At 38.5% G+C, this 24,704-nt stretch overlaps 1 protein-coding gene across 7 annotated transcripts; it reads left to right on the forward strand.

Moving 5' to 3' along the window:
* Nucleotides 1-405: 405 nt before the first annotated feature.
* ccdc13 (coiled-coil domain containing 13) lies at nucleotides 406-18,264 on the forward strand. 7 transcript variants are annotated; one of them, XM_055014296.1, is made up of 15 exons: nucleotides 406-531; nucleotides 1,005-1,189; nucleotides 1,282-1,430; nucleotides 1,515-1,657; nucleotides 1,768-1,851; nucleotides 1,962-2,075; nucleotides 2,190-2,294; nucleotides 2,414-2,584; nucleotides 2,663-2,839; nucleotides 3,301-3,498; nucleotides 3,585-3,695; nucleotides 6,028-6,090; nucleotides 7,136-12,003; nucleotides 16,669-16,826; nucleotides 17,761-18,264. In XM_055014296.1, exons 2-11 carry the CDS (start codon nucleotides 1,008-1,010, stop codon nucleotides 3,693-3,695), a joined length of 1,434 nt encoding a protein of 477 aa, XP_054870271.1. In that variant the 5' UTR covers nucleotides 406-531; nucleotides 1,005-1,007; the 3' UTR covers nucleotides 6,028-6,090; nucleotides 7,136-12,003; nucleotides 16,669-16,826; nucleotides 17,761-18,264. The 7 variants fall into 7 exon arrangements, with proteins under 7 accessions (XP_054870271.1, XP_023126148.2, XP_035804125.2 ...); XM_023270380.2 differs by having other exon boundaries at nucleotides 3,585-3,691; XM_035948232.2 differs by lacking the exon at nucleotides 6,028-6,090 and having other exon boundaries at nucleotides 3,585-3,691; nucleotides 7,136-7,248; nucleotides 7,387-12,003.
* Nucleotides 18,265-24,704: the final 6,440 nt, after the last annotated feature.

Raw genomic sequence — 24,704 nt, forward strand, 5'->3', positions numbered from 1 at the left:
TAATTTATCACAACACAAAAGCAGTGCACAGGATGTACCTGCAGCCATTATCTTCTAACCTAAAGTTTTATAGTAACAAACAAAATTACTGATCTATTGTGTATATACCTGTTAATAGGGTTTGGGTCCATTTTACAATAGCTTGTTTGTGGAGCAGCTCCCTCCTTGCTATCATTTAAGATATTTCTCGACGATAAAGGCTTCAATCTAGGTTTTGTGTTTCCATAATAAAACTAATTGAACTGAAGAACTTGTACCTGTTGTTTCAAGCTGACTTTCCTCCACATTTCCCGCCTGTTTTAATGCGCCAAAACTACTAGCTCAAAACATAACACACAGATGAGCGTCTCTTGGTTTCTATGACTACATTCCTGTTCCCGCGAGATCTTGTTTTGGCTCCCTGGAGGGACGTTGCTATGGGTGCAGGAGCGTCGCAGTCAGCGAGGAAGTTGTTTCTTCACCTCCGGTATAAAACAATGCCGTAATTAGTAACTAATTTGTTAACAGGTGTGGTACTTGGGTAAACGACAGGTGAGTTCTTTTCTTTTTCTACAACTTTAAGGTAGGAAGGAGTTGGAAAGTTTTGTTTGAAGTTCTGAGAGATTAATATTACGTCTTCACGGTCACTCATCATCAAAAACGTCGTTATCTCGAAAATTCTGGTGTCTGTTTCAATGTGTTTCGACCTGTAGCCTAGCGAATTTAAGCTAGTAATGTGACCAACCTTAGACCTGGCATTCAGATAGGCTTCTGTGCCTTAAAGACCCACTTAAGAAGAACTATATAGACGAAGAAGTATTTATGCTTTTTGATTCAGAAAAATATTAACTGGTGGAGATAGTATGGCAGCTAAAACAAAAAAGTGCTGGAAACTGTATCACATAACTACTGCAGGATACATATTCCAGACAATATTCACAGTGTAACATGATACTTGGTATTGATTTCTATTTTTTCCCCACTTTTTTAAGTTCATTATTTTCTCCTCATGCCACATATCATAGATAATGGAGCATGATGATCAGCTGGATGACTTGCGTCGTCAGTTCCAAGAACTGCAAAAACAGCAGGAGAAAAGAAAACTGGACAGGAAAAAAGAGAAAGAACCAGATGGGCCCATTGTCAGTGATGTCCAGGACAGTTTGGATCTATCTACGCAAAGTGCTCAGGCAGACAGTCCCAACGACAGGTGAGCGGTACCCGGGATGAAATAAATGTTTCTGAAAGTTTACTACCAAGATGTTCAGCCATTTAGTGTTCATTTCACCTGCCTTTCTGTAGGCTGTTGCGGAGTGAGAATCAGGCATTGCTGGACCAGCTGAGAGAGCTAAAGGATGAAAACGGTCGGCTCTTCAAACTTCTGAGTGAAAAAGATTTTGAACTTAAACACCTGAAGAAGAAACGACAAGAAGAAAGACTGGCTTTAGCAGGTATAATGCTGTAAGTTTATTTGGTTTTGCATAGCAGTGTTACAGATACGTAACAGCCTCTTCTTGCCTCATTCGCTCATTTAGACACATCAGGGTTGGCAGGAGCTGTAGCTGCCACCAAGATTGTTGAGCTGTCCAAGAAGAACAGACAGCTCTGTGCTGAAATCGAGCAAGAGAAGATTAAAACCAAGCAAAATAGCAACAGAATCAAAGAGCTGGAGAAAGAGGTTAAGTTTTGTATCATATAACCTATTGTAAAAAAAAGTCATCACAGCACAGGTGTTACAAATTATTTTAAAACTATATAATGAATTAAATGTTATGCCCCTTTCTGTAACTGCAGGCTGCTTTGGTACACCCACCGACTGGACAAAAAACTGACACAAAGTCACTGGATAAGAGCTTATCTGAAGGCTGTGAGGTAAACATTATTCTAAAAACTCACCAAAAGTTTGTACTCATGTTGTCTTCCAAATTGAAATGACGGATGCTCAGACAGAATCATATATAAGTTGTTGTTCTCAAAAACAGGAAAGTCCACTGGTCAAATCTCTGCAGGAAAAATTAGCAGCTGCCCAGCTGAAAGTGACTGAGTATCGCAACCAGGTTCAGTCCGCCAAACAGGAGTTGAAAGTAGCCCAGAAGGTAGGAGGTCCATCTTTTTTTCATGCCTTAACTGTATTTGCTTGAGAAGAACATCCAATAGATGCATCATAAATCACCAGCGACTTCTGGATTCTAATATACAAACTGCTGCAGGTTTTGGCCAGTGAGATTGGAGAGGAGGTCAACCTTCAGCAATTACTCAGCTGCCCTGGGAACTTCAGAGGTCGCTCACAGCAGATACTGGCTCTTCAGACAAGGGTAAGGTAAAAACCCAATGATACCTTGCTTTTCAAAAAGACACAGCTACAGATATAAGACTGCAGACATAAAACAAACACCTGAAGTCAACATGAACAAAATGTGGCATTGTACGACAGGTGCGGGACCTTGAACAGCAGCTGAACCAGTCAACTCAGCAGAGACAGTCAACTGTCCAGAGTCTAGAGGAGGAATTTCTGGGCACAGGTGTCCCTCAGAAAACCCCTCCTCAAGACAGGAACCTCAGCTACATCCGCACCATCAAGAAGGAGAAGAGGGAGGCATTTGAGGTGTGTAAACAGTAATTGTAATTAAACTAAAACATGAATTTGTCATTGTACCAAAGCCTGTTTTCTACAACTGTGCAGCGGATCTCAGCAGACTATGAGGCCCTCTTGAAAGAACATGAGGATGTAAAGAAAAAGCTGGAAGCCTCTAAAGCCAGGAGCAAATCGCTGTCTTTTGAAATGAAAACTCTGAAGGGCCAGATCTCCATCCTACTAGAGAAGGGCAAACATGATGATGAGCTTGTGGAAGCTCTGCTGGTAAGAAACAAATATGTAGTTGTATTCATATTGGCATATCCCCTTTCATGTGTATTCTTCAGTTTTAAAGAGGTATTGTGAGATGTGTAGATCATGCTTGACGTTTTTTTTTTTGTTTTTTTTTAAGTAAATCCCTTGAAAAATTGAGCCTAAGTGTTTCAGTCATAGACTACTATTCAAACTGCTAAAACTCATTTGCAATAGTAATATTGAGTGAGATACATGGATCAATGTCTATTTTTTAGCTGATCTGACATTTTGGTGTTAGGAAGTAAATACTCCATTAAAACACTGAAATGTTTTACAGACTAATAGTCTTATTAAATACACAATTCAGTAGGAATTTCACTTCACATTTATGAGTTTAAACATGCCACAGAGAGGAGATTGGAGGGATTTCTGCACAGTATGGGTGGGTGATTTAGTACATCATTCTCACTTGTCTTTTACACCTGTGGCAGAAACAGCAGACTCAGATGCAGAAGATGCTGACGCAGCTCAGCCAACAGCAGAATGTACAGAGCAAGAAAACCCAGAGACAGCAAGTGAACAACAAGGCCTCAGAGCATAATACTGTCATCCAGAAGCTTCAGAAGATGGTTGCTGAGAAAGACGCCCAGATCAAAGAACTACAGGAAAGCCAGCAACTCTCTGAAAAGGTAAAACAAAAACAAAAAAAGAAAAAAGGAGCAAATGTGTGTTTGTGCTGTCTCTATGTCACGGAGACATTACTTACTTATTACAGGTGGTGAAGGAAGAGGATGGGGACATACAGCGCCACGAGACAACAAATTGCAGTTCAGGATTTTCCCCTGAAGAGGGAGACATTAGCAAAGGATTTGCATCTTCAGGGTAGGTGCGTTGAGGGTTATCATGCTAAGTGATCATTAGAGTATATACACTACCAGTCAAAAGTTGAGACACACCTGCACATTCAGTGTTTTTTCTTTAGTTTTACTACTTTCTACATTGTAGATACATACTGAAGATGTCAAAACTATGAAGCAAGATATATGGAATTATGTAACAAACAAACAATTGTGAAATAACTCTATTTCTATATAAAATATGTGTTATATTTTAGATTCCTCAAAGCAGCCACCCTTTGTTTTGATTACTTCTTTGCACACTCTTGGCCTTCTGTCAGTGAGCTTCATGATGTAGTCCCCTGAAATGGTTTTTCACTTCACAGGTGTGCCTTGTCAAGGTTAATTTGTGGAATTTTTTTTGCCTTCTTAATGGAGTTGGGACCATCGGTTATGTTGTGCAGAAGTCAGGTTGGTACACAGTTACAGCCCTATTTGACAACTGTTAGGATCCATATTATGGCAAGAACCAATCAGCTAATTAAATAGAAACAACAGTCCATCATTACTTTAAGAATTGAAGGTCACTCAGTCTGGAAAATTGCAGAAACTTTGAAAGTATCCCCAAGTGCAGTTGCAAAAACCATCAAGCGCTACAGTGAAACTGGCTCCCATGAGGACCGCCCCAGGAAAGGAAGACCAAGAGTCACCTCTGCTTCTGAGGGCAAGTTCATTTGAGTCACCAGCCTCAGAAATGGCAAGTTAACAGCACCTGAGATTAGAGCCCAGATAAATGCTACACAGAGTTCTAGTAGCAGACACATCTCTACATCAACTGTTCAGAGGAGACTGAACCAATCAGGCCTTTATGGTCAAATAGCTGCTAAGAAACCACTACTAAGGAAAAGCAACAAGCAGAAGAGATTTGTTTGGGCCAAGAAACACAATGATTGGACATTAGACCAGTGGAAGTCTGTGCTTTGGTCTGATGAGTCCAAATTTGAGGTCTTTGGTTCCACCTGCCGTGTCTTTGTGCGACACAGAAAAGGTGAATGGATGGTCTCTACATGCATGGTTCCCACCATGAAGCATGGAGGAGGAGGTGTGATGGTGTGGGGATGCTTTGCTGGTGACACTGTTGGGGATTTATTCAAAATTGAAGGAACACTGAACCAGCATGGCTACCACAGCGTCCTGCAGCGACATGCCATCACATCTGGTTTGCATTTAGTTGCATCATTATTCATTTTTCAACAGGACAATGATCCCAAACACACCTCCAGGCTGTGTAAGGACTATTTGATGAAGAAGGAGAGTGATGGAGTGCTGCGTCAGATGACCTGGCCTCCACAGTCACCTGACCTAAACCAATCCAGATGGTTTGGGATGAGATGGACCACAGAGTGAAAGCAAAAGGGCCAACAAGTGCTCAGCATCTCTGGGAACTCCTTCAAGACTGTTGGAAAACCATTTCAGGTGACGACCTTATGAAGCTCATGGAGAGAATGGTAAGACTGTAAAGCAGTAATCAAAGCAAAGGGTGGCTATTTTGAAGAATCTAAAATGTAAAACATGTTTTTTCTTATCTCAGACTTTATTGTTTACTACATAATTCCATATGTGTTCATTGTTAGTTTTGATGCCTTCAGTGAGAATCTACAATGCCAACAGTCATGAAAATAAAGAAAACCATTAAATTAGATGGTGTGTCCAAACTTTTGACTGGGTCACCCCAAACTTTTGACTGGTAGTGTATACTATCAGTCAAAAGTTTGGGGTCACCCAGGCAATTTCGTGTTTTACTTTTATTCATGTACTAACATAATTGCACAAGGGTTTTCTAATCATCAATTAGCCTTTCAACACCATTAGCTAACACAATGTAGCATTAGAACACAGGAGTGATGGTTGCTGGAAATGTTCCTCTGTACCTCTATGGAGATATTCCATTAAAAATCACCCGTTTTCAGCTAGAATAGTCATTTACCACATTAACAATGTCTAGACTGTATTTGTGATTAATTTAATGTTATCTTCATTGAAAAAAATGCTTTTCTTTCAAAAATAAGGACATTTCTAAGTGCCCCCAACTTTTGAACGGTAGTCTATATATAGTTAGTTTCCTTGACCAGAATTAGTCATTGAAAGAAACTAATAATGTCAATTTGTAATCTTTTATACATCTTTAGTGAATCTCCTTGCCTTACTGGTATAGAATAACTGAGTTCTAAGGCATCTTTTCTGGTATAAGAAGGGTTAATAATTCACTCTGTCTAATGGGGGACTTTCTGTAATCAGGTTATTGATTTTTTTGGGATGGTTCCCACTTTTGTTGTTGTGTTCTTCAGGGAATAATATGATTGACTGTCAACTTCTTTCCAGCTCGGTTTCTAAACTTGGTCATAAACTGGTGTAGCCTGCTGTGAGGAGTAGTACAGAACTCAAGTAAGTGGGCATAAAAATTGTTCATCATTTTCTATGTGTCCCTGTAAAATCTTTCGTCTGGACGAGATCGAGGAGCTGCTCAAAGACCCACAAACAAATAATATACCACAGCCAATTTTCTGTATTTGTTGTCAAATTTGCTTAAAGTTTCTTACAGTCAGTTGGTGTTGAAATATGCATGCTGGAGAAGCATAGATTGAAAAGTATCACTTCATCTGTTGCCTAGAAAACAATTTTTATTGATTCTAGCAAAATGCAAAACAGATAAACACTTTATGCCAGCGGCTGATGGAGTCTGAGATTGTTTAGAGAACAGCACTCAGATACAGCATCATTATTTTGCCGCTGTTGGTTTATAGGTTATTCATCCAAGATGGTTTTGAAGGGCTGTTTCTTTCTTGTTTTGAGTGAAAATTATCCACCATATGTATCTAATAAAATGTCAGTAATGTCACTATCAAAACTAAAGTCCCAGAAGGGGAAGTACTCATGCACTGATTCACATGAGGAGCAGTGAAATATTGTTCTTTTATTTTCAATTGACACTCTTGATATTTTTGTACATCACAAAAAATGAAATGATACCAAAGAAGTGAATGTCTTTTTTAAAAAAAACAACAAAAAATAATGTTAAAACAATTAGAATAAACAACTAAAATCTAAAGGTATAGTGTAAAAAAAGTGGTTTAAAACTGGATGAAAGCGTCAAATTCAAACATTCAGTTAATTTATACATGCTCATTTCAAAGTCTTCTTCCCTGTGAAGGTTGTTTCTATCACTGGTTGTGATTATTTATTGATTCTGTAATCAAAAACATTAACTGAGGGGTGCAATAAAACTGGTGAGAAGCTGTATATGAAATTCCTTCCAGTTATCAAGCTAATTATTGTTTCAGTAAGTATATACAATATACAAGTGTACCTCTTTATATCTATTTGTCATTCTACAGCTTCAATAGCCCATCTCTATAGTCTCTATCAGATATATTTCATTATTTCAGTTTTAATCTAATTGTCAAAAACCTAATTTGTTTGAATCTTCTAGAGAGAAAGAGCTAAACCAGGTGCATTTGGACGCAGAGCAGGAGGCAGTGATGCTGGAGCTGTAGTCGGAGAGGACAAAATTAGATTCAAAGTAAGGACTGTGCATGCAGCATGGTAAGGAATGATATGCCGTGGCTCAGTGACACCATGATGTGACGGTGTCAGAAGATTTTCATCTTTTGCTGTTTTTCTAGCGCTCATCAAATTCTCCCTTATCTGTCTTTCTTGTGGCTATACTCTGTCCCTCATAAGCCGTGTCCTTCAGCACCAGGAGTTTCTGATTCTGAGCAACAGGATAATAAACTGTCCAACAATCCAGATGGCAGTTGTAAATATTTTTCATTTATAACTTGAACCGGCTCTGAAATCATTCAGTTTTTGCTTTTCCATCTATAAAATTTAACCAGGCGACAGAAATACTGATGTGCAGCTCTGGTCACGCTGCCTCAGACAGCACTCATTCAGCCCGTCATGTTTGGGCTGCACAGAGATGTTCATGTTACTCTTGTATGTTGTCTCCTGGCTGGTCATTCAACTGGAGGAAACGGGTGCGCTGAGGGCATCCCTAAAGAACGCTCTCCACCATGGCCCTCAGCTCTGCAGTGACGTGATGAGACAAGTCAAGCATGTTTTCCTGCAGGCTCTGTGACAGCACAGACAAGACATTAACCAGGGGACGTGGCTGGTCCCTGTTCAACCTCACTTCCAGCTGAGCCTACCTTCTCCTGTCACGTGTGACAAACAGCAGCCTGCAGGAAACAAGCTCTCCTCCTCCGCCACACAAGCATCATGTGGATGTCTGACGTCCCCTCCATTCATACCCTTAAAGACTGTTTGTGGCGGTGCCTATGTGAAGTTGGGTAACCTCAGTTTAACAAGTTAAGCACCTTGAGTAGCAGAGCTTTCAACTTAACCCTGATGGCATCAGACAAGGGTTCCTGGTGACTGCAGATATGTTTGATGCTGATGGGGTGTTTCCCTGTGGTTTCATATCTTGTCTGCTCGCTGTTTTGTAAATGTCACTGCCACATTTTATTAAATAAATGCACGTTGTTTCCTTCCGTGGTAAGTGCATTATAAATATAGAAACCATAATGTCTGTTTTTGAAGTAAATATTTTTATAAGCTAAGAAACATCCAATGTAATCAGTGAAAGGAAACCAAAATCTTCACCAAATGTTTTGAATGCATTGTTTACCTTCATGGCTATGACTTTAGCAGATTTTTTTTTTTTTTTTTTTTTTTTAAAGTTTCTTTGGCTTCATTTGCTTGTACATAAATGCTTGACAGGCCAGTCTAAATAGTAATCATCTCAGTTCAGTTCCCAAAAGTTTAATATTCCTGTTAAATATTACCACTAATTATTTCTGACTTGAAACCAGCTGTGTGGGAATAGCGGTTGCAAATAAATGCAGATTCAAGCTGCACAAACTCCCACTGTAGTCCTCAATACATTCCCCAGAGCATGTCTCACATGTACAGTATGTGATCTCCGACTCCTAGCCTAGTGGGAGTGGTCTTTATATTCATGCTAACATTATACTAACATCCGAGTTATTTTCTTCCGATGTAGCCAAAAGGGTTTCAGCACAAACCCCCTCCCTCTCCTCCCTCTCCACATCACGCTTAATTTAAAACCATGGCTGAGTTAGTGTGCAGCTTCGAATACCGCACTATTTCTTCCAGGACCCTGTGGGAGATTGGCAGGTCCCCATTGGACGGAGCGAGAAAGTGCCACAAGACAAAAATATCAGAGTTTGGATGTGATGAAGAAAGCCTTTATGCTCTGAGTAACAAAAAACAGCTTGTGTTGAATACCTCCTGGATAGAAGGTGAGGCACCTTTTAATGCAATAGAGTGAGATGTGTCATCGGAGGAGCAGATAAACCTCCTGATTAGACGCCCTGCAGGATCTGACAGATATGTATCAAATGTAGTAAAGTGCATCAGAAAGGGTGGTGATGGGGCAAATGCTTGTCATTGTCCCTAACTGTATCTGATTCCTGGAAAAATGTTTCACTTAAAACCCATTTGTTGCCTAAACCTGCTACATCACTGCTTTATATTAAATCAGTGTTGGTGAACATGTAGAATATTTTACATAAAGTGTAACTGCTTTTATTTTTTACGACGTAGTAGTTAATAGAAATGAGGGAAGCACTGCCAACTTTTCAAAGAGCTTTGAAATAAACCTCATTACTGTTGAATACTAATGTTACTGTGTAATTTCAGTTAATCAAGTGTCAGATTAATATGACTACTCGTGTTGACTTAACTTATTTAAGAGTGTCATCACTTTCAAATAAATTACATTTCACCAAACAATTTTATTATTGTTTTATGTAGCTGTATTACGCAGAAAGGTGTAGATTTATTCCAAAATGCCCAATAACCCACCAAACCAAACACAAACTTATGTAAACACAGCATACGTAAACAGCCTCACCTATTTGTCATTCCAGGTTTGAATGACTCCTTTCTCCATCCTTCTCCTCAGAGGTATTCCCTCGTTCTGGACCAATGCTTCCTGCAGACCATTGACTGCATCCAGAAACTAAAGTAAATAGTGGAGCTGTGAACGCAGAGGTTAAAGTTAGCCATCAGTATATGAGGGATCTGTGAACTTTACTCAGGCCAGAAAACGGTTTGTGCCTCTATGAGTCCATTCATCTCTTGGTTGCCCCTCATTTACATGTAATGGAAAGAAAATAAACACCAGAGTCCTAATGTGCTCATTTACAGTAAGTAGAAATAAAGTAATGACTTGTTATCTTACCAAGACAGCCGTGAAGCAATGATAAGCACTTATTTTTGCAAGTGCTATGATCAAAGTCTACAGGATGTGTTAAATTGCTGTTGGAGCTGTTATCACAAATCAAATGTGGAGGGCTTCACCACAGTCACCCACAATCCAGAGAGATGAGCTGAAGAGACAAGCTCTGTCAACACATTATCTGAACTGGATTTTCCTTTAAGCCTATTGGTCTCTTATTTCAGACTTTTGAAGTTGCTCATCTTCAAATCTTGTTTTGCTTACAGTTCCCCAGTGTAGTGCAGTGAGTCAGTACTGTATGCTCTCTTCAGTAATTTAGTTTATTTCCAAAACTTTAAATACAAGTAGCATCACTAGATGGCAGTGTGGTTAGTCAAGCTCTGTGTCAACCACTATCAATGTGTTTTTCTGACAGAAACTTGCAAATATGTGATCCAAGGACAAACATGTCAGTTTAATGTATACTTTATTTTTTGATGGACTGCAAACATCATTTCACTGCATCATTAGTTCATACGGTACCGTTTAACTGTTGTTATCATAATTCAGTTGTTTCATGTTGATTTTCTTGTTTGTGGACTAAATACACTACCATACAAAAGTTTGGGGTCACTTAGAAACGTGCCATTGACACTATGATAACCCCAAAAATGTTTATGATAAATAACGGAAACTTGAAGCAATGGAAGCTTCAAGTTAAGCTATACAAACACGGCAAAAACATCAGGAGCCTCTTTTTGATTAATTACTGTTTCACTATGTAATGCCACTGTGATTCTAAGCTATGCACTACTGTTCAAAAGTTTGGCATCACTTAGAAATGTCCTTATTTTTGAAAGAAAAGCATTTTTTAAAAAATTAAGATAGCATTAAATTAATCATAAATACAGTGTAGACATTGTTAATGTGGTAAATGACTATTCTAGCTGGAAACGGCTGATTTTTAATGTAATATCTACATAGAGGTACAGAGGAACATTTCCAGCAACCATCACTCCTGTGTTCTAATGCTACATTGTGTTAGCTAATGGTGTTGAAAGGCTAACTGACGATTATAAAACCCTTGTGCAATTATGTTAGCACATGAATAAAAGTGTGAGTTTTCATGGAAAACATGAAATTGTCTGGATGACCCCAAACTTTTGGACGGTAGTGTAAATAATACATACAATGCTGATTCAGAAGCATGTCTTAGTCTCCTTTGACAAACAGAATTTTTTAAAAATGCCCTTTTTTCATTAAAAAAATGCAAGAATGCACACTGCAGCTTAACATACCAGCTGCATTTTTGATACTGAGAGATTTTGTAGGACAGCAGTACAAAAGCACTGAGTGCAAAATGACACTGAAACAAACTGACTGAGCTATGGAGACAGCATTGCTGGGAAAACTGGTATGTTTTGACAAGCTGCTCATCACACTCTGCCCTGCATGCTCTGCCACTAAAAGCTGCCTCCCTCCTCCAATCACTGTAGTAACCCAGCCACCACTCTCGACTTGTGGCTCTCTCTTGTCTTATCGTCTCATCCCCTCAACAATTTTCTCACTCTAAATTGAATTGCTTGCCGCATTTTGTCAAACTTAAAAGCAATCAATTTCTTCAGGAAGCAATCCACCTTGCTTCCGATTGCCACCTACGTGTTGATTTTTTGTTTTAATTCAATATCTAGAGCTCTCCTCACAATGTTGCATTTTATTCTGCCTCCAAACCCTCCACTGTCAGAGAAGAAAAGCATACAGTGTCTTGAAATATGTGTTACCAATCTAAAATATTGTGATAATGCATGCGGCACCCATAAAATAGTGTGACCACAGTTATGTGTTACAAGTTTAGAATAATTACTGTGTTCATTATTTTGTCTGGTATGTACATGTATGTCAATAATAATAAGAGCTAAATCAATTGTCATTGTGCTATTGAAGCTGAAGAATAACAGGTCTGTGTGGGCAGCGTTGGGGCGGAACCTTTGTTTTGTTCCGGTTGCACCTTGGAATGGTGCGAGGGAACACGCGTCCCGCGCGCTCTTCAGAAACAATCTGGAAAGAAGCGCGGTGCACTGGTGTTTCATTGTTCCTGCTTTATCCACCTGATACAGGTTGGTAACTGTGAATAATCTATAACTCTCTACCTCAAAAGGCCGCGCTTTATTAGAGTGATTGTCTGTGAAATGTTCAGTGTTGAAATGTTGTTGAAACAGTTACATACATAAAAGACAAAGTTAGTCGGTCTCGGCGGAGTCTTCTCCTGCTGACGTCATCACGAGTGCCGCAAAAATGGTCTGATATGTAAAAAAACAGTAGTAAAGTGTTCTGAAAGCTCCCGTACACTATGAATGTTTAATATTTACATTGTTTAATGACATTAACAGGATTTACATGTACTTAGTACAACTGGGTTAATACTGTTTATAGTGAACACTGATTGTTAATAACATGAAAATGGTTGTTCTGTTAAAAATATTTTGCTACACATGTTGACATAAACATTTTCTAGTAAATACATTTTAGTAGCCTGTAATTATTACAGAGTGTCAAGCTTGGCAAATTTAAAGGGACAAAATGTACTAATTTGGATGATGCTGAAAATAAGCAGCAGTATTGTGACCAGTTTTATACTGTGAAAATTAATGCACTTTAATGAGTACAAGTGTTTATTGGACCAAGAAAAAGGTCACTGAGGATGCGTGTGTGTCAGAACTGGTAGCACATCAGAATGAAATTGTGCTTTATTGAAAACGTGAGAAAATAGAATGCAGTGATGGACTTTAGTGAACTGAGAACTCAAATATAAAAAACTGGAATGTGTACAACAGAAATGTGTTTATGAGCTTTGTTCATGATTTTGATGTGTTTAATAAAACACACAGAAAAACAATCTGGAAAGAAGCATGGTGCACTGACGTTTCATTGTTCCTGTTTTATCCACCTGATACAGGTTGCATACACACATTTGTTATTGTGGACTCATGCTTGAGACCCGTAACATGTAGTAGAGCTGGAAGTTTGAATCACTGGTTGTGTCATGTGTATCCATTATCAGTGGTGCAGATATCCTTAATATTCCAGCCTGCAGCCATGTAAAGTCTCTGCTGCTGACTTCAGCCGCAAGGCAGGAGCAGCAGTGATGTGAGAGGGCAGTCCTGAACAAATGAAATTGTTTAGCAAGTGCCTTAACACATGCTGACACAGTGACATCGACATGTTGCTCACGAATATGATGACAATCAAAGAGATCAGCAGCCTTCTGGAGATGTGTGCACGAGAACCCCTGATAACAGGCTGCGGATTTATGTAGGTTTTCTTTTATTTGTTCACAGTAGAGAGAGGCAGAGATAATTGGGAGAGATGATGAATCACCAGCGGAGCCGCAAAGAGACCAAGGAAGCTGTTTATTGCTCAGAGAAATACTGTCTTTACATTTTTTTGACGCAACAGTCACAACCATTCATTAATAATAAATGGGTCCTCACTGTGTCTGTGCAAGTTCATATACTACAGCTTTATGTAGTGGGTCCTGTAAAGGCAGAATAGAGACACAACAAGATGCTCTGTGATACCATTCACTTTAAAAAGTGCATATGTTATGTTTTTGTCGGCTATATTTCTCATGTACCTGGTTCCTGGCATATGGGAAATACACACTGTATTTCAGTTTTTGCAGCAGGAACATCTTTGAAAAATATAGCACAGTTCCAGACCCTAAGTGGAGACTCTACCGCCTTACTTGTCCTCTACCCCCTTGATACCAGGCATTAATGGTCCCAGCTGTGTTTATTCTATTGCATAGGATTTAGCTCAGCAAATAGGATGGAAATGTCAAACATTCAGCTTGTCCCGCTGGAGGAGACCTTTTGACTCTCAGTGTTATAATCAGACAAGTCATCTGACCTTCTATGTTTAAGGCCTGGAGTTGCAACATGTCGATCTTGACCCAATTTTAACTCACAGAAAATACAGCACAGTACAAGATAGTTATAATAGCATGAGGGAAAAAGATCCTGAAAGCATGCACATCTGTTCAACACAAATTTGAAAACATTTACAGTGCTGTGAAAAAGTATTTTCCTCCTGATGTCTTCCATTTTTGCATATTTCTTGCACTTAAATGTTCCAGATCATCAAACTGATATTCATTTAATATTAGACAGAGATAACTGACAAAATACAAAATGCAGTTTTTAAATGATGATTTATTAAAGAATTATTGAAAACCTACATCACCCCTGTGAAAAAGCAATTGTCCCCCTGAATCTAATAACTGGTTGAGCCACCCTTGGCTACAATTGCAATCAAATGTTTGCAATAGCTTGTCATCAGTCTTTTACATGGCTACTGAGAAATTTTGACCCATTCTTCTCTGCAGAATAGTTTTAATTTAGCCACATTAGATCGTTTTTGAGTGTGAACGGTTCTTTTAAGGTCTTTCCACAGCATCTCAATTGGATTCAAGTCCGAATTTTGACTCGGTCACTTCAAAACCTTCATTTTGTTCTTTTTGAGCCACTCAGAGGTGGACTTGCTTGTGTGCTTTGGGTCATTGTCGTGCTGCATTAACCATTTGCACTTGAGTTTTAGCTCATGAACTGATGGTGGATATTCTCCAGGAGGATTTTCTGATATAGAGCAGAATTCATGGCTCCATCAGTTATAACAAATCATCCAGGTCCTCAGACCATCACATTACCGCCACCATGTTTCACTGTTGGTTTGATGTTCTTCTTGTTCAGTGCAGTATTAGCTTGATGTTACAGACCCATGTCTTCCAAAAAATTCCACCTTTGACTCATCAGTGCACAGGATGTTATCCTAAAAGTCTTGGGGCTCATCCAAATGGCAAACAAACCTTTATGTTATTTTTGGTCAGTAGTGATTTGCACCTTACAACTCTCCAATGGAACAATTTTCTCTCAGTGTCTTCCTTACTGTGGAATCATGTTCACTGACTTTAATTGAGGCAGTGAGGTCTGCAGTTCTTTCGATGTCCCTCTTGGTTCTTTTGTGACCTCCTGGATTAGATATCGTCGTGCTCTTGGACAAATGTTGGTAGGCCGGCCACTCCTGGGAAGGTTCACCACTGTTCTATGGTTTCTCCATTTGTGGATAATGTCCCTTACTGTGGCTCTCTGGACTCCCGGAGCCTTAACAATGGCTTTGTAACTCTTTCCAGACTGATAAATGCCAGATAGGAGATAGGTGCAAGTGTGACTGCGCATGGTTGTTTGTCTCTTTGTACTGGCTTACGATACACTGGCGACCTGTGGAATAGGCTCCATCCCTTGATCAACCTTCCAAGGAGTAATGCAAGTATAGATAATGGATGGATGGCTGTTTTGTGTGGTGATATTCATATTTTGCAAACAATGCTAGGTTTACTTCAGTACATTTTTAGTACCAGTCATGCAATGTTAGGCTGTTGTTTCCCCGACACTCCGCTTTTGAATTTTAGTCACAAAGGTGTACTAGGGTGCTGCACAGTGGCTCCGTGGTTAGCACTAAGGATGGATGGTGTACTAGGGATGTCTTGATTCCAATCCTAAAAATGGGATTGATGATCAAGGCCATTTTTAACTAATTGGTATCAGCATAAACCTAAGCCTGATCCTTTGCTTAAGTCTGCTGTCATGCAGGTGTTGTAAATAAAACATTCTGAATAATTTCAGCATTATCAGTCTAAAACTGAAGCACATGTATTACAGATCAAGTACACTGGACATTTGTCCCATGTCGAAGTACATTTGACATATGTCCATTGTATGGAGGTCATTAAGTGTCACAGAAAACTTGGTTTTGTCATGGTGCCCATCTACTAGCTAAACTCCCACGGTACTCTGTTTGACAACACAGAACTCTCACCTTCTCTCGTCACTACAGTTTTAAACAGTAAAAGCCAAGATGTAATGGTGCAACCAGGTCCAAAGGCTAATCTACAGTACTTCAAGTGTGTATTCACACTGGGACTGGGTATCGGTAGATGTGTAATAAATATCTAATAAAATATCTAATAAATATTCGATGACTTAGATCATTTCAAGGGCAACATTAAAATTGATTGGGACCACTGTTCCCTCTAAGCTGCGCGGGTGCGCAATTGCGCACTGCTGACACGGTCTCCGCGCACAGATAATCTGTGCTGCGCACAAAAAAAAATCCAACCTAAATTGTAAATAAAATAAACATGTAACAATTCATTCTGTGCTATTTTTCAGTGTGAGTCAGTGAGTGACCGGTGACTGGCTGTTGCAGCCAATGATGCGATTCACATACGTATTTACCATAGACTGTATATAATGGTATTTACGCAGCTAATCAACGTCAGGCGTCCTTATGTGCAGCCATCGTTGTTCTCATAGATATGAATGAGTAGATAGGACACGCCCCTTTGAGCTGCGTGCTACGGCGAGGCTAAGCTAGTAGGGGCAAAGTTTCAGTGCGTTCCGTTGATGTAGACGGCGTGAAAACGGAAACAAGTATGCCGTCTCACTGTGCTGCATACAATTACACACTGCGTCGTACGATTGAGACAAGGAAACTTGGAATCACTTTTCATAGTTGATGATTGGGATTACAGGCGGTTCTTTAGGACTGCTCTCAAATAATTGAAATGTTACTAAACAAGGTTATACTTGTTAAATTAAATAGCTCTGGTCTCCAGTATATTGGCGAATTCAGTTCTTTGTACTTAATTTATTAGCATGATTTCTTTTTAATATGTTGTGTACAGACTTAATTACTTCTCTGTCTACTTTTCTTACTCCATGTAGGTTTCCCAGAGACTATGGGTTGAGGAGGAATTGGAAGTTTGTCGGCTTAGACCTGGTGTCGTTCCATCAATGTCAAACTTCCTGGCTCATCTTGGAAGAGTATGTGCCAGAAAGACCATAACAAGCAGCCTTAAGATCTTAGGCAGCGTCTCCCTCAGGTGGGTGTCAACGGTGTTCACGGTCAGGTCTGTGGTAATCCTGTCAAAAAACAAAACAGAAAAAAATCTAGATTATAAATCAACATGTAACCAAAGCACTCTGTGTATAACGCCATAGTATAGGATGTAGTTCAGAAAATGTCAAAGTATAGTATACTTTTCAAGAATAACATAGTATGGCCTGTAGTTCATAGTACAGCATGTTGGCAAGAAAAAAAACAAAACATAGATTATTATGTGGTTCAAAAAGCGCAAAATGATAGGATGTTGCCTAAAATTGTCATGTATGATATGTGGTTCAAAAAATGTCAGTGCAGTATATTGTCAAAATAGTATGTAATTCAAGAAAACATCAGAGTATATGTCATCTAAAAAATGCCATAGAATAATAATTTCATTGCACAAGTAAAAGTATAGTAACTTTTAAAACTGTTCGAATTCTTATATGTTGCTAAAAAAAAACAAAAAAACTAAAACAAAAAAAAGTCACAGTAATATGTCAATTTAAAAAGCCTATAGTATAGCGTGTTGCCCAACAAACATCATAGTATAGCATGTCACTCTAAAAACGTCACAGTATAGCCTTTAGTCCACAGCTGTCTGAGTAGGTGAGGAGCAACACAAAAACAGTCCAAACGCTGGTTTCCAGAGGGTTAGACAAGTATTTATTTGAAAGAGTAAGTTTACAACAACACAACATGTGAGGGGGTTAAAAACAAATGGGTGTTAGTAAAATAAAAATAAATAAACAGAACTAAAAGTGAACTTCATGTTGACATTGATGGGCATTCCAACCAGGAACAAAGTAAAAGATAATCAATACGAAAAAAAACTCTTCCTGTTCACCTCTTAAAACCCAAAAACACACCAGCAGTAGCACCCTAAACTAAAACTACCAATGGGTTCCCTGTTTTCCTTTCTGAACAATTCAAAGGTTCCTCTCTATCTCCCTGCACATCCACCAACCACTGGAACACATCTCCAAAGTTCTGCTGGGCCAGCTCAGCTTCCCCTCAGAAGAAGTTCCGCCACCTGCCAGATGAAGGAGCCTTTTGAGAGGCAGCTGGCATCGTGATTGGACTGTACTTTGGTCTGTTCCAATCCAGCTTCAGCTCCAGAGACGGCAGGCGGGACGAGTCAACGGAGGCCGGGTGGACGAAGGCATGCAGCTGAGTACAATCCAGAAAACAACAGAGGAGGAGTGCAGCGGCCCAGGGCCAGAACAAACAGAGTAGCATCGTATGTCTCTTAGAAAACATCATAGTATAGCCTTTGGTATGAAAAAAACGCCATCATATACATCGTATATTGTACAAATAACAAGTCAAAGGAAAGAGACATACATTGTAGAATTGTAGTAATTGTGGGCTGACTGATTTACTGATTATCAGTATTTTATTTTTTACTGATTTACGGTAATAAATACATTTAAAAATGGCGCTACTTTGGCTCTGAACCTTAATCTACCTGTGGTCGCTCTGTCTTCTGGAGTGATTTGATTGGTTATACGTCACGAATAAAACTCCTTTAACTTAACATCTGTAAACAAAACAAAAACGTATCAACAAAGTTTTCTGTTAGAGTTTGTGTTCTTCTAAGTTTAACTCCAAGATTTTAAATACTTTCATTTACTGCAAATGAATATCTACTCCAAATGTCTCACTAATAATCATTATCAGCCTTAAAAACCCACAAAACACCCCTCTATACTCGACCACACTTAGTACAGTCCGGTTCCCCCTTCTATAAATCTGCTTGGAATCGTCCACTTCCTGTTTGTCAAAGTGGCCTTCTACCTGGACAGGTTTTGTTGGAGCTCATGCAACAAACATTTTGGGTAACTGCACTTTAATATGGATGGATGACACTGAATTAGAGTCTGTTTTAATGAGACTGAGTTAAGATGTGTAGCTCTGTCATTAAATAGGAAATTATTTCTCAGAATTCACAGAGGAAAGTCTGAAATGTTTGCTAGGTTAGCGTCCCACATGTTCTTTGGCTCAGCTAAAGCTAACTCTCTCCAACTTCTGGATCTCTTGAGTTGCTTGTTGTTAAAATATCTTGCTAGAGGTGCTGAAGCTCAGAAAGTCTGAGATGTTTGTTCAAAATAAGCTCATTCTCAAGTCTTATCTGAACTGTCCTCTTTTGTTTGAACTTTCCCTAAACTTAGGAGTTAATGACAGAGCAGCACATCCAGACTCAGTCTCATTTATGTAGAGATTAAACTTCAGTGTCATTCATTGATGTTAAAGTGCAGTTTTTCAAATGTTTGTTGCACATGCTCCCGACCAAACCAGTCCAGGTGGAAGACGATGTGAAGAGAAAGCTCCAGAGGATGAATATCACACATTTACGTTGGAAATAAATGTCCTTTAATTTGACATTGTCATGCAAAAGTTGGATTTCCCTTTAATGATGTTCAAATCTTTGTTGAGTGTTTTGTTGATGTTGGTTTCTAAATGTTTTTTGACACTCGGCCCCAAAGATTAAAACCTTTTACGGCTCACAAGCTGCAACAATTCACACATTATCAACTATCTTTCTGACTAAACTAAGATAAAAAGTGAAAAACTGCCTGATTCCTGCATCATGAATGTAAATCTTTTTGGTTTTTATGACAGTAAACTGAATATATTTGGGTTTGACATTTTATAAACCAAAACAAGAAATGAATTACTGGAGAAAACAATCAACAGATTAATGGACAAAGAAAATGTGTTTTCCAACATATATGGCTGAATTACTCCAACATTACAAGATACATACAATTTGAATTCAATTTTATTTATATAACGCCAATTACAGGTCAAATTGTCTCAAGACACTTTATTTTTATATTTTTTGTCATATTTAAAATATGACAAAGTAAGAAATTTAAACCTCTTGACTAATCCAATTTATTATTTGGTTTTTAAGAGACTAATCGACAACTAAAATAACTTTCTCCACTAAAACTAATAAACATGAGGTCAAATAGAAGGAACAGTTTTAAATACTGCAGTCCCACGATGACAAGAATAAAGTTTGTCAACAAAAACTAAATCTGCTGGTGGATTCCATTAAAGTCCTAATAAATGATAATAAAGTGTGATACTAAAGGTTTGTGGTGCTAAAAATGTCAAAGTAAAGATATGAAGTTGAACATCTGGATGGAGGTTGATAAAAGTTGACCTCCCTTCATTTCTCTGGAGCGACTCCATGGATTTTATGGATGGTGGTTAAAGACCTGCTCTTCTAGTGGTCTTCCTTCTAGTCGCTGTAAAAAGTCAGTCCATCCTGGCCGACTTCAACACCTCTTCATGACAACTTGTTCTGCCTCCGACCTGGTGGAAACTCCAGAAACTCGGGAAAACCTGTCGAGACTCGAAGAACTCGTGGAGACTCGAAGAACTCGTCGGGCGGGGGAAGGTGTGGTGGGCGGTGGGGGGAGGTGGGGGAGTAGAGGGGGGAGGCCGCCACCCACCTCCCCGCCTACTCTCCGCCCTGACTCCACCCAGACTCCGCCTTGGCTCCACCCATGTGGTCACTTCAGGAACTACGATGCCAAAGGGACGACGAATTTATTTCTTTTTATCTGATCTGTAGCTCAGTGAGTTAAGGATTTGCCTATGGAGCTGCAGGTCGCTGGTTCAAGACCAGACCCTTCTTAAATTTTATCAAAATCCTGACAAAGACAAAGAAAGAAAACTGCCAGTGGCGGGTCTTGAACCTGCGACCTTCCACTTGGTAGTCCTCTTCTTATCCCCCTGAGCTACTTCGCTCAGATACTAATTCTTCTTTTTTTTGCGCATTTATCATCTATTTTTTGTCGTTTTCGAGTTTTTTTTTAACTCGAGTCTCGACTCGACCGTTTTTCTCAGGAGGTTGGACTTCAGCCTTTGTGCTGGAGGGTGGAACCCTCAGTTCCAAGACTTTCCAAAGCCTCCACACCTCCCGAGTCCTCAGGACCTGAGCTTTCACACAGTCTGAGGGCTGAAATTTTCTAAGTCCCACAGTAGTTCTCTGTTAGATTGAACTTTCAGACAGTCCAAGGACTGATATCTTCTAAGTTCCTGAGTAGTTCTCTGTTAGTTTGAACCTTTCGACAGTCTGAGGACTGAAATCTTAAAAGTTCTTGAGTAGTTCTCTGTTAGTTTGAACCTTCAGACAGTCTGAGGACTGAAATTTTAAAAGTTTCTCAGTACTTCTCTGTTAGTTTGAACTTTCTGGTTAACAGAAGCCTTAAAACTTGTGACCATGAGTCTTGATTTCACATTTAGACCATCCATCTGAGTTCTTCTCAGACCTTCACCTGTGGGTTTTTTAGAAATCCTCAACAAACTTTGATTCTCTTCACTGAACAGTAAAGTTTGTGGAGATCAGAAGGTAACATTAGTTTGATAAATGCCTTCAACTACTAGTAGACTTTATCTGGAAAGCAGTTTTCTGAAATGAGTTCTTAGTAAATCTGTCCACAATCAAACCAAGAACATAGAAAGAGGAAATGTTTGAAGAAACAACTTGATGTTTTCATTTCAGACTAGAAAACGCTTTAAGACCTTTATCTGTTTTTGCTCTTTTTGATCGTTTTATTGTCTCTTCTGTTTAATTTGATCTTCTAAAGTCTAACTGGTGTCTTTTCAAATGTTTTGTCTTTAGTTTGATTCTTCTTAAATGTTTAGTTTTGCTCTTTTCTCACCTTTTATTCTTTTCTAATGTCTGATTTGATTTCCAAATGTTTTGTCTTTTTAATGTTTAATTGTTTTTTCAAATGTTTTATCGGCTTGTTTGAATTTTTTTTTCTTTCCCAATATTTCATTTTTCGATTAAATCTTGAAGGTTTTTCTTTTTAAATGTTTTACCACCTTTTAATTTTTAATTTTCCTTTTAAATGCTTCATTGTATTTTCTGTTTAATTCCTATTTGAAGTTTTATTGTCTTTAAGATATAATTTTCTAATTAAACATTTAATTGTTTAATTAAATGTTTTGTCTTTTTAAAGGTTTAATAATCTAATTAAATGTTTTGTATTTTTTTTAAATGTTTAATGTTCTTCTTGCTTAATTGTATTTTTTGAATGTTTAATTATCGAAAATATTTTATCTGTAATTTTTAATATTTGTATTTGAAAAATTTTGTTTAATTTCATAGTTACATGTATTGTGTCTTGTTTTATTATCTAATTCAATATTTTGTCTGTTTAATATAGTTAAACATTAAATACAATTAAATTCTATTAATTATAATTCTTTTTATTGTATTAATTTTTTTCCCTTTGATTTAATTGCTTTTTGTTATGTAGTTTATTTCTTTAATCTTCTTTTTCTGTCAAGATTTTAACCCCAACCTTAAAAATGAAATAAGCCCTTAAATCACAATGAAAATACTTCTGTTGTCACAATCATGAGTTCGTCAATTATTCAGTTTATCAATTCAACTTTATTTGTTTAGCACCTTTTACACATGACAAAGCTAAACAAGCAAAGAGAAAAAAAACTATGCTAAAACTATGATTAAAACTCAAAACATATTTAAAAAAAAAGATTTAACATGGTAATAAAATATGTTGTGTCCAGGGGATGGAGGGAGTTTATTGAAGTCTTCTTGGGCTCACATGGGAAATCATTTAAAATATAAACTTGATATTCAGTCTAAGGAAACTGCAGAGCGACAGAAGAACCAACAATATCTCCTGTTTTCTCCTTTAATGAGTCGACTCCTCTTGTGCTTTCAGACCAAAGAACTACAGACTCTTCACAACCTGCTCAAACTCTTGGTACAGGACCTCACCACACGGGTCAAGAAGGTTTCTGTCTCATTTCTACTCTGAAGCTCACCTTCTCCTGCTCAAACTGCTGACAAATGTTTCTGCTGCTCTAAAGTCTGGTCTCCAGAACTTCCTAAAAACTCTCAAAGTCTCTTCTGCTGCAGGTTGCTTTGTAGAACTGTTGCAGAAAACCTCACTAAACCACATGGAGGGGCCTCAAGATAGTCGTCCAAATGAAACCATACAAAAACCAAACTAGCACAACCCAAACGCTAAAGTCTCCTGCAGCCTACCAGAGAACCTCTGAGAACAGAGAATCAGGACAGGAACTCTTACCTTCTGGACAACCAACCTTGGTTCACAAACAAGAATACAGAATGTGTCTGACCAAAAACCTCTAAAGACTCACTACAGCCAAGATAAAGACACAACTCAGCTGCACCAAATCCACTAATCACTGCACACATTAGCACCATGTGCTAACTGTGGCTAAAGAACCTCATTTACCAAGACAACTATCCAGTACAAAGCCCTAAAACACACCAAGAAACACATTAAAGACGATTTTACTGCTGGAAGCTGCAAGCCAACGCCTAAAGAACAAACTAAAGCAAAGGAGCCAAACCCAGTTCAGTGGTGAAGAGAAACAGAGGAAATGTTTGTCTGCAGCTAAATAAAGCAGGAAGACACTGAGCTGCTCAGGTGTTCCTGATAACACCAAGCAGCCACCTGGACAGCCAATAGGAACACAGCCACCTGGACAGCCAATAGGAACACAGCTTACTGGAAGTCCAGAGGGCTGGGTTAGTGAAGGAAATTTAGTTTAAAGTTGAAGCAGAAAGTTAACAAAGAAAGTTGAAAACCACCTTCTGATACCTGAAATCTCTGAGTTTTCACACAAAGAACACCTGAACATGTCAAACTGGTTTCATAGTAGAACCATCATTGTAAAAACATCATAGTATGGTGTGTTGCTCAAAAAACATTAGGACCCGGCTGTCAGGGGACAAACATGTAAGAAACATGAGAACAGAGAGAACCCAACCAGTAGGTCACAGTTTATCATCCCCCAGTCATCTCCTGAAGTCCATATGGTGAGAGACATCAGTATCTGGTTGTTAATTTACCAGAGGATGCTTATAATCATGCTGATGTGGTCTGTACTCTACAGTATTTTAGTGACTCATAAATGCCTAAGTTGTTTTTTTTAAATGCTTTTTAGTTTTTAATAAACATTTAATAGCCTATATGTGATCAATAAATGGCCTTTGCTTATCTTAAGAAAAATTAACTCAGAGCTCTGATATGTTAACAGTACTAAATAAATCAATAAATACATGCATACACACAAAAATAAGTTAATACATTAACTGTGTTAACATAAGATTTAGATTTTTTTTTTTTTTTTAAAAGTTGTTTATGTTTTTGCAGAATCCAGTATTACTCACTGGTTGGTCATTACATTTTATTAGTTTGATTTCACTGTTTAAAATGATGCCACCTCTTTTCAGAAAGAACCTGTGATAATAAAACAATACAAAATTTTTAGTTCTGTGTTAATAAAGCACTTAAAGCTTTAAGTATGGCTAAATGCTTTTTTCAAAATTAAATATATCACTCCTTAGGTGGTAGTGGCCCCAAGTTCAGTAAAGTTGGAAAGATATTCACAGATTCGGACTTCCAGCATCAATAACTCATTAGATATAGGTTGTCAAAACATAAACGGCGCCTCTTTCCCATTGTTGCAAGGCAGACAATGTGCTACAAGCCCAGTTTTATCAAAAGTAGCTGTCTTTCAAGCTACAGGAATAACATTGGTGTCTATGGAGTGAACAGGGTCCGTCTGCAATTTGCAAAACCGCTGCAACAGTAAAGAGAGACAAATATTCAATAACTTCACTCTTATACATTGTAGTGTCACTAAAATCACTGCAGCCTTCAACTGGCTCCTGTTGACAAAGTGTTTTAACAGAAATGTAAATGCTGTAATTTGATTCTTTTAATGAACCATGTAACTTGAATGGATGTGATGCTGGTGTGACCACAGTGCACACGTCTGATGTTGCTCACAGTGGTCCAAGGGACGCTCAGGGAGTTTGTGTGTTTGCTCAGCACTCAGGAAAATTACAGGG

Source organism: Amphiprion ocellaris, chromosome 10, assembly GCF_022539595.1.
Source record: "Amphiprion ocellaris isolate individual 3 ecotype Okinawa chromosome 10, ASM2253959v1, whole genome shotgun sequence".
NCBI lineage: Eukaryota > Metazoa > Chordata > Actinopteri > Pomacentridae > Amphiprion > Amphiprion ocellaris.

What these genes read in the sequence shown, in the direction of transcription:
- ccdc13 (XM_035948230.2), top strand. Translation starts at nt 1,008, where the DNA reads ATGGAGCATGATGATCAGCTGGATGACTTGCGTCGTCAGTTCCAAGAA. An exon ending in AGTTGAAAGTAGCCCAGAAG is followed by an intron (nt 2,076 to 2,189) that starts GTAGGAGGTCCA and finishes AAACTGCTGCAG; the next exon opens with GTTTTGGCCAGTGAGATTGG. An exon ending in AAAGGATTTGCATCTTCAGG is followed by an intron (nt 3,692 to 7,135) that starts GTAGGTGCGTTG and finishes TGAATCTTCTAG; the next exon opens with AGAGAAAGAGCTAAACCAGG.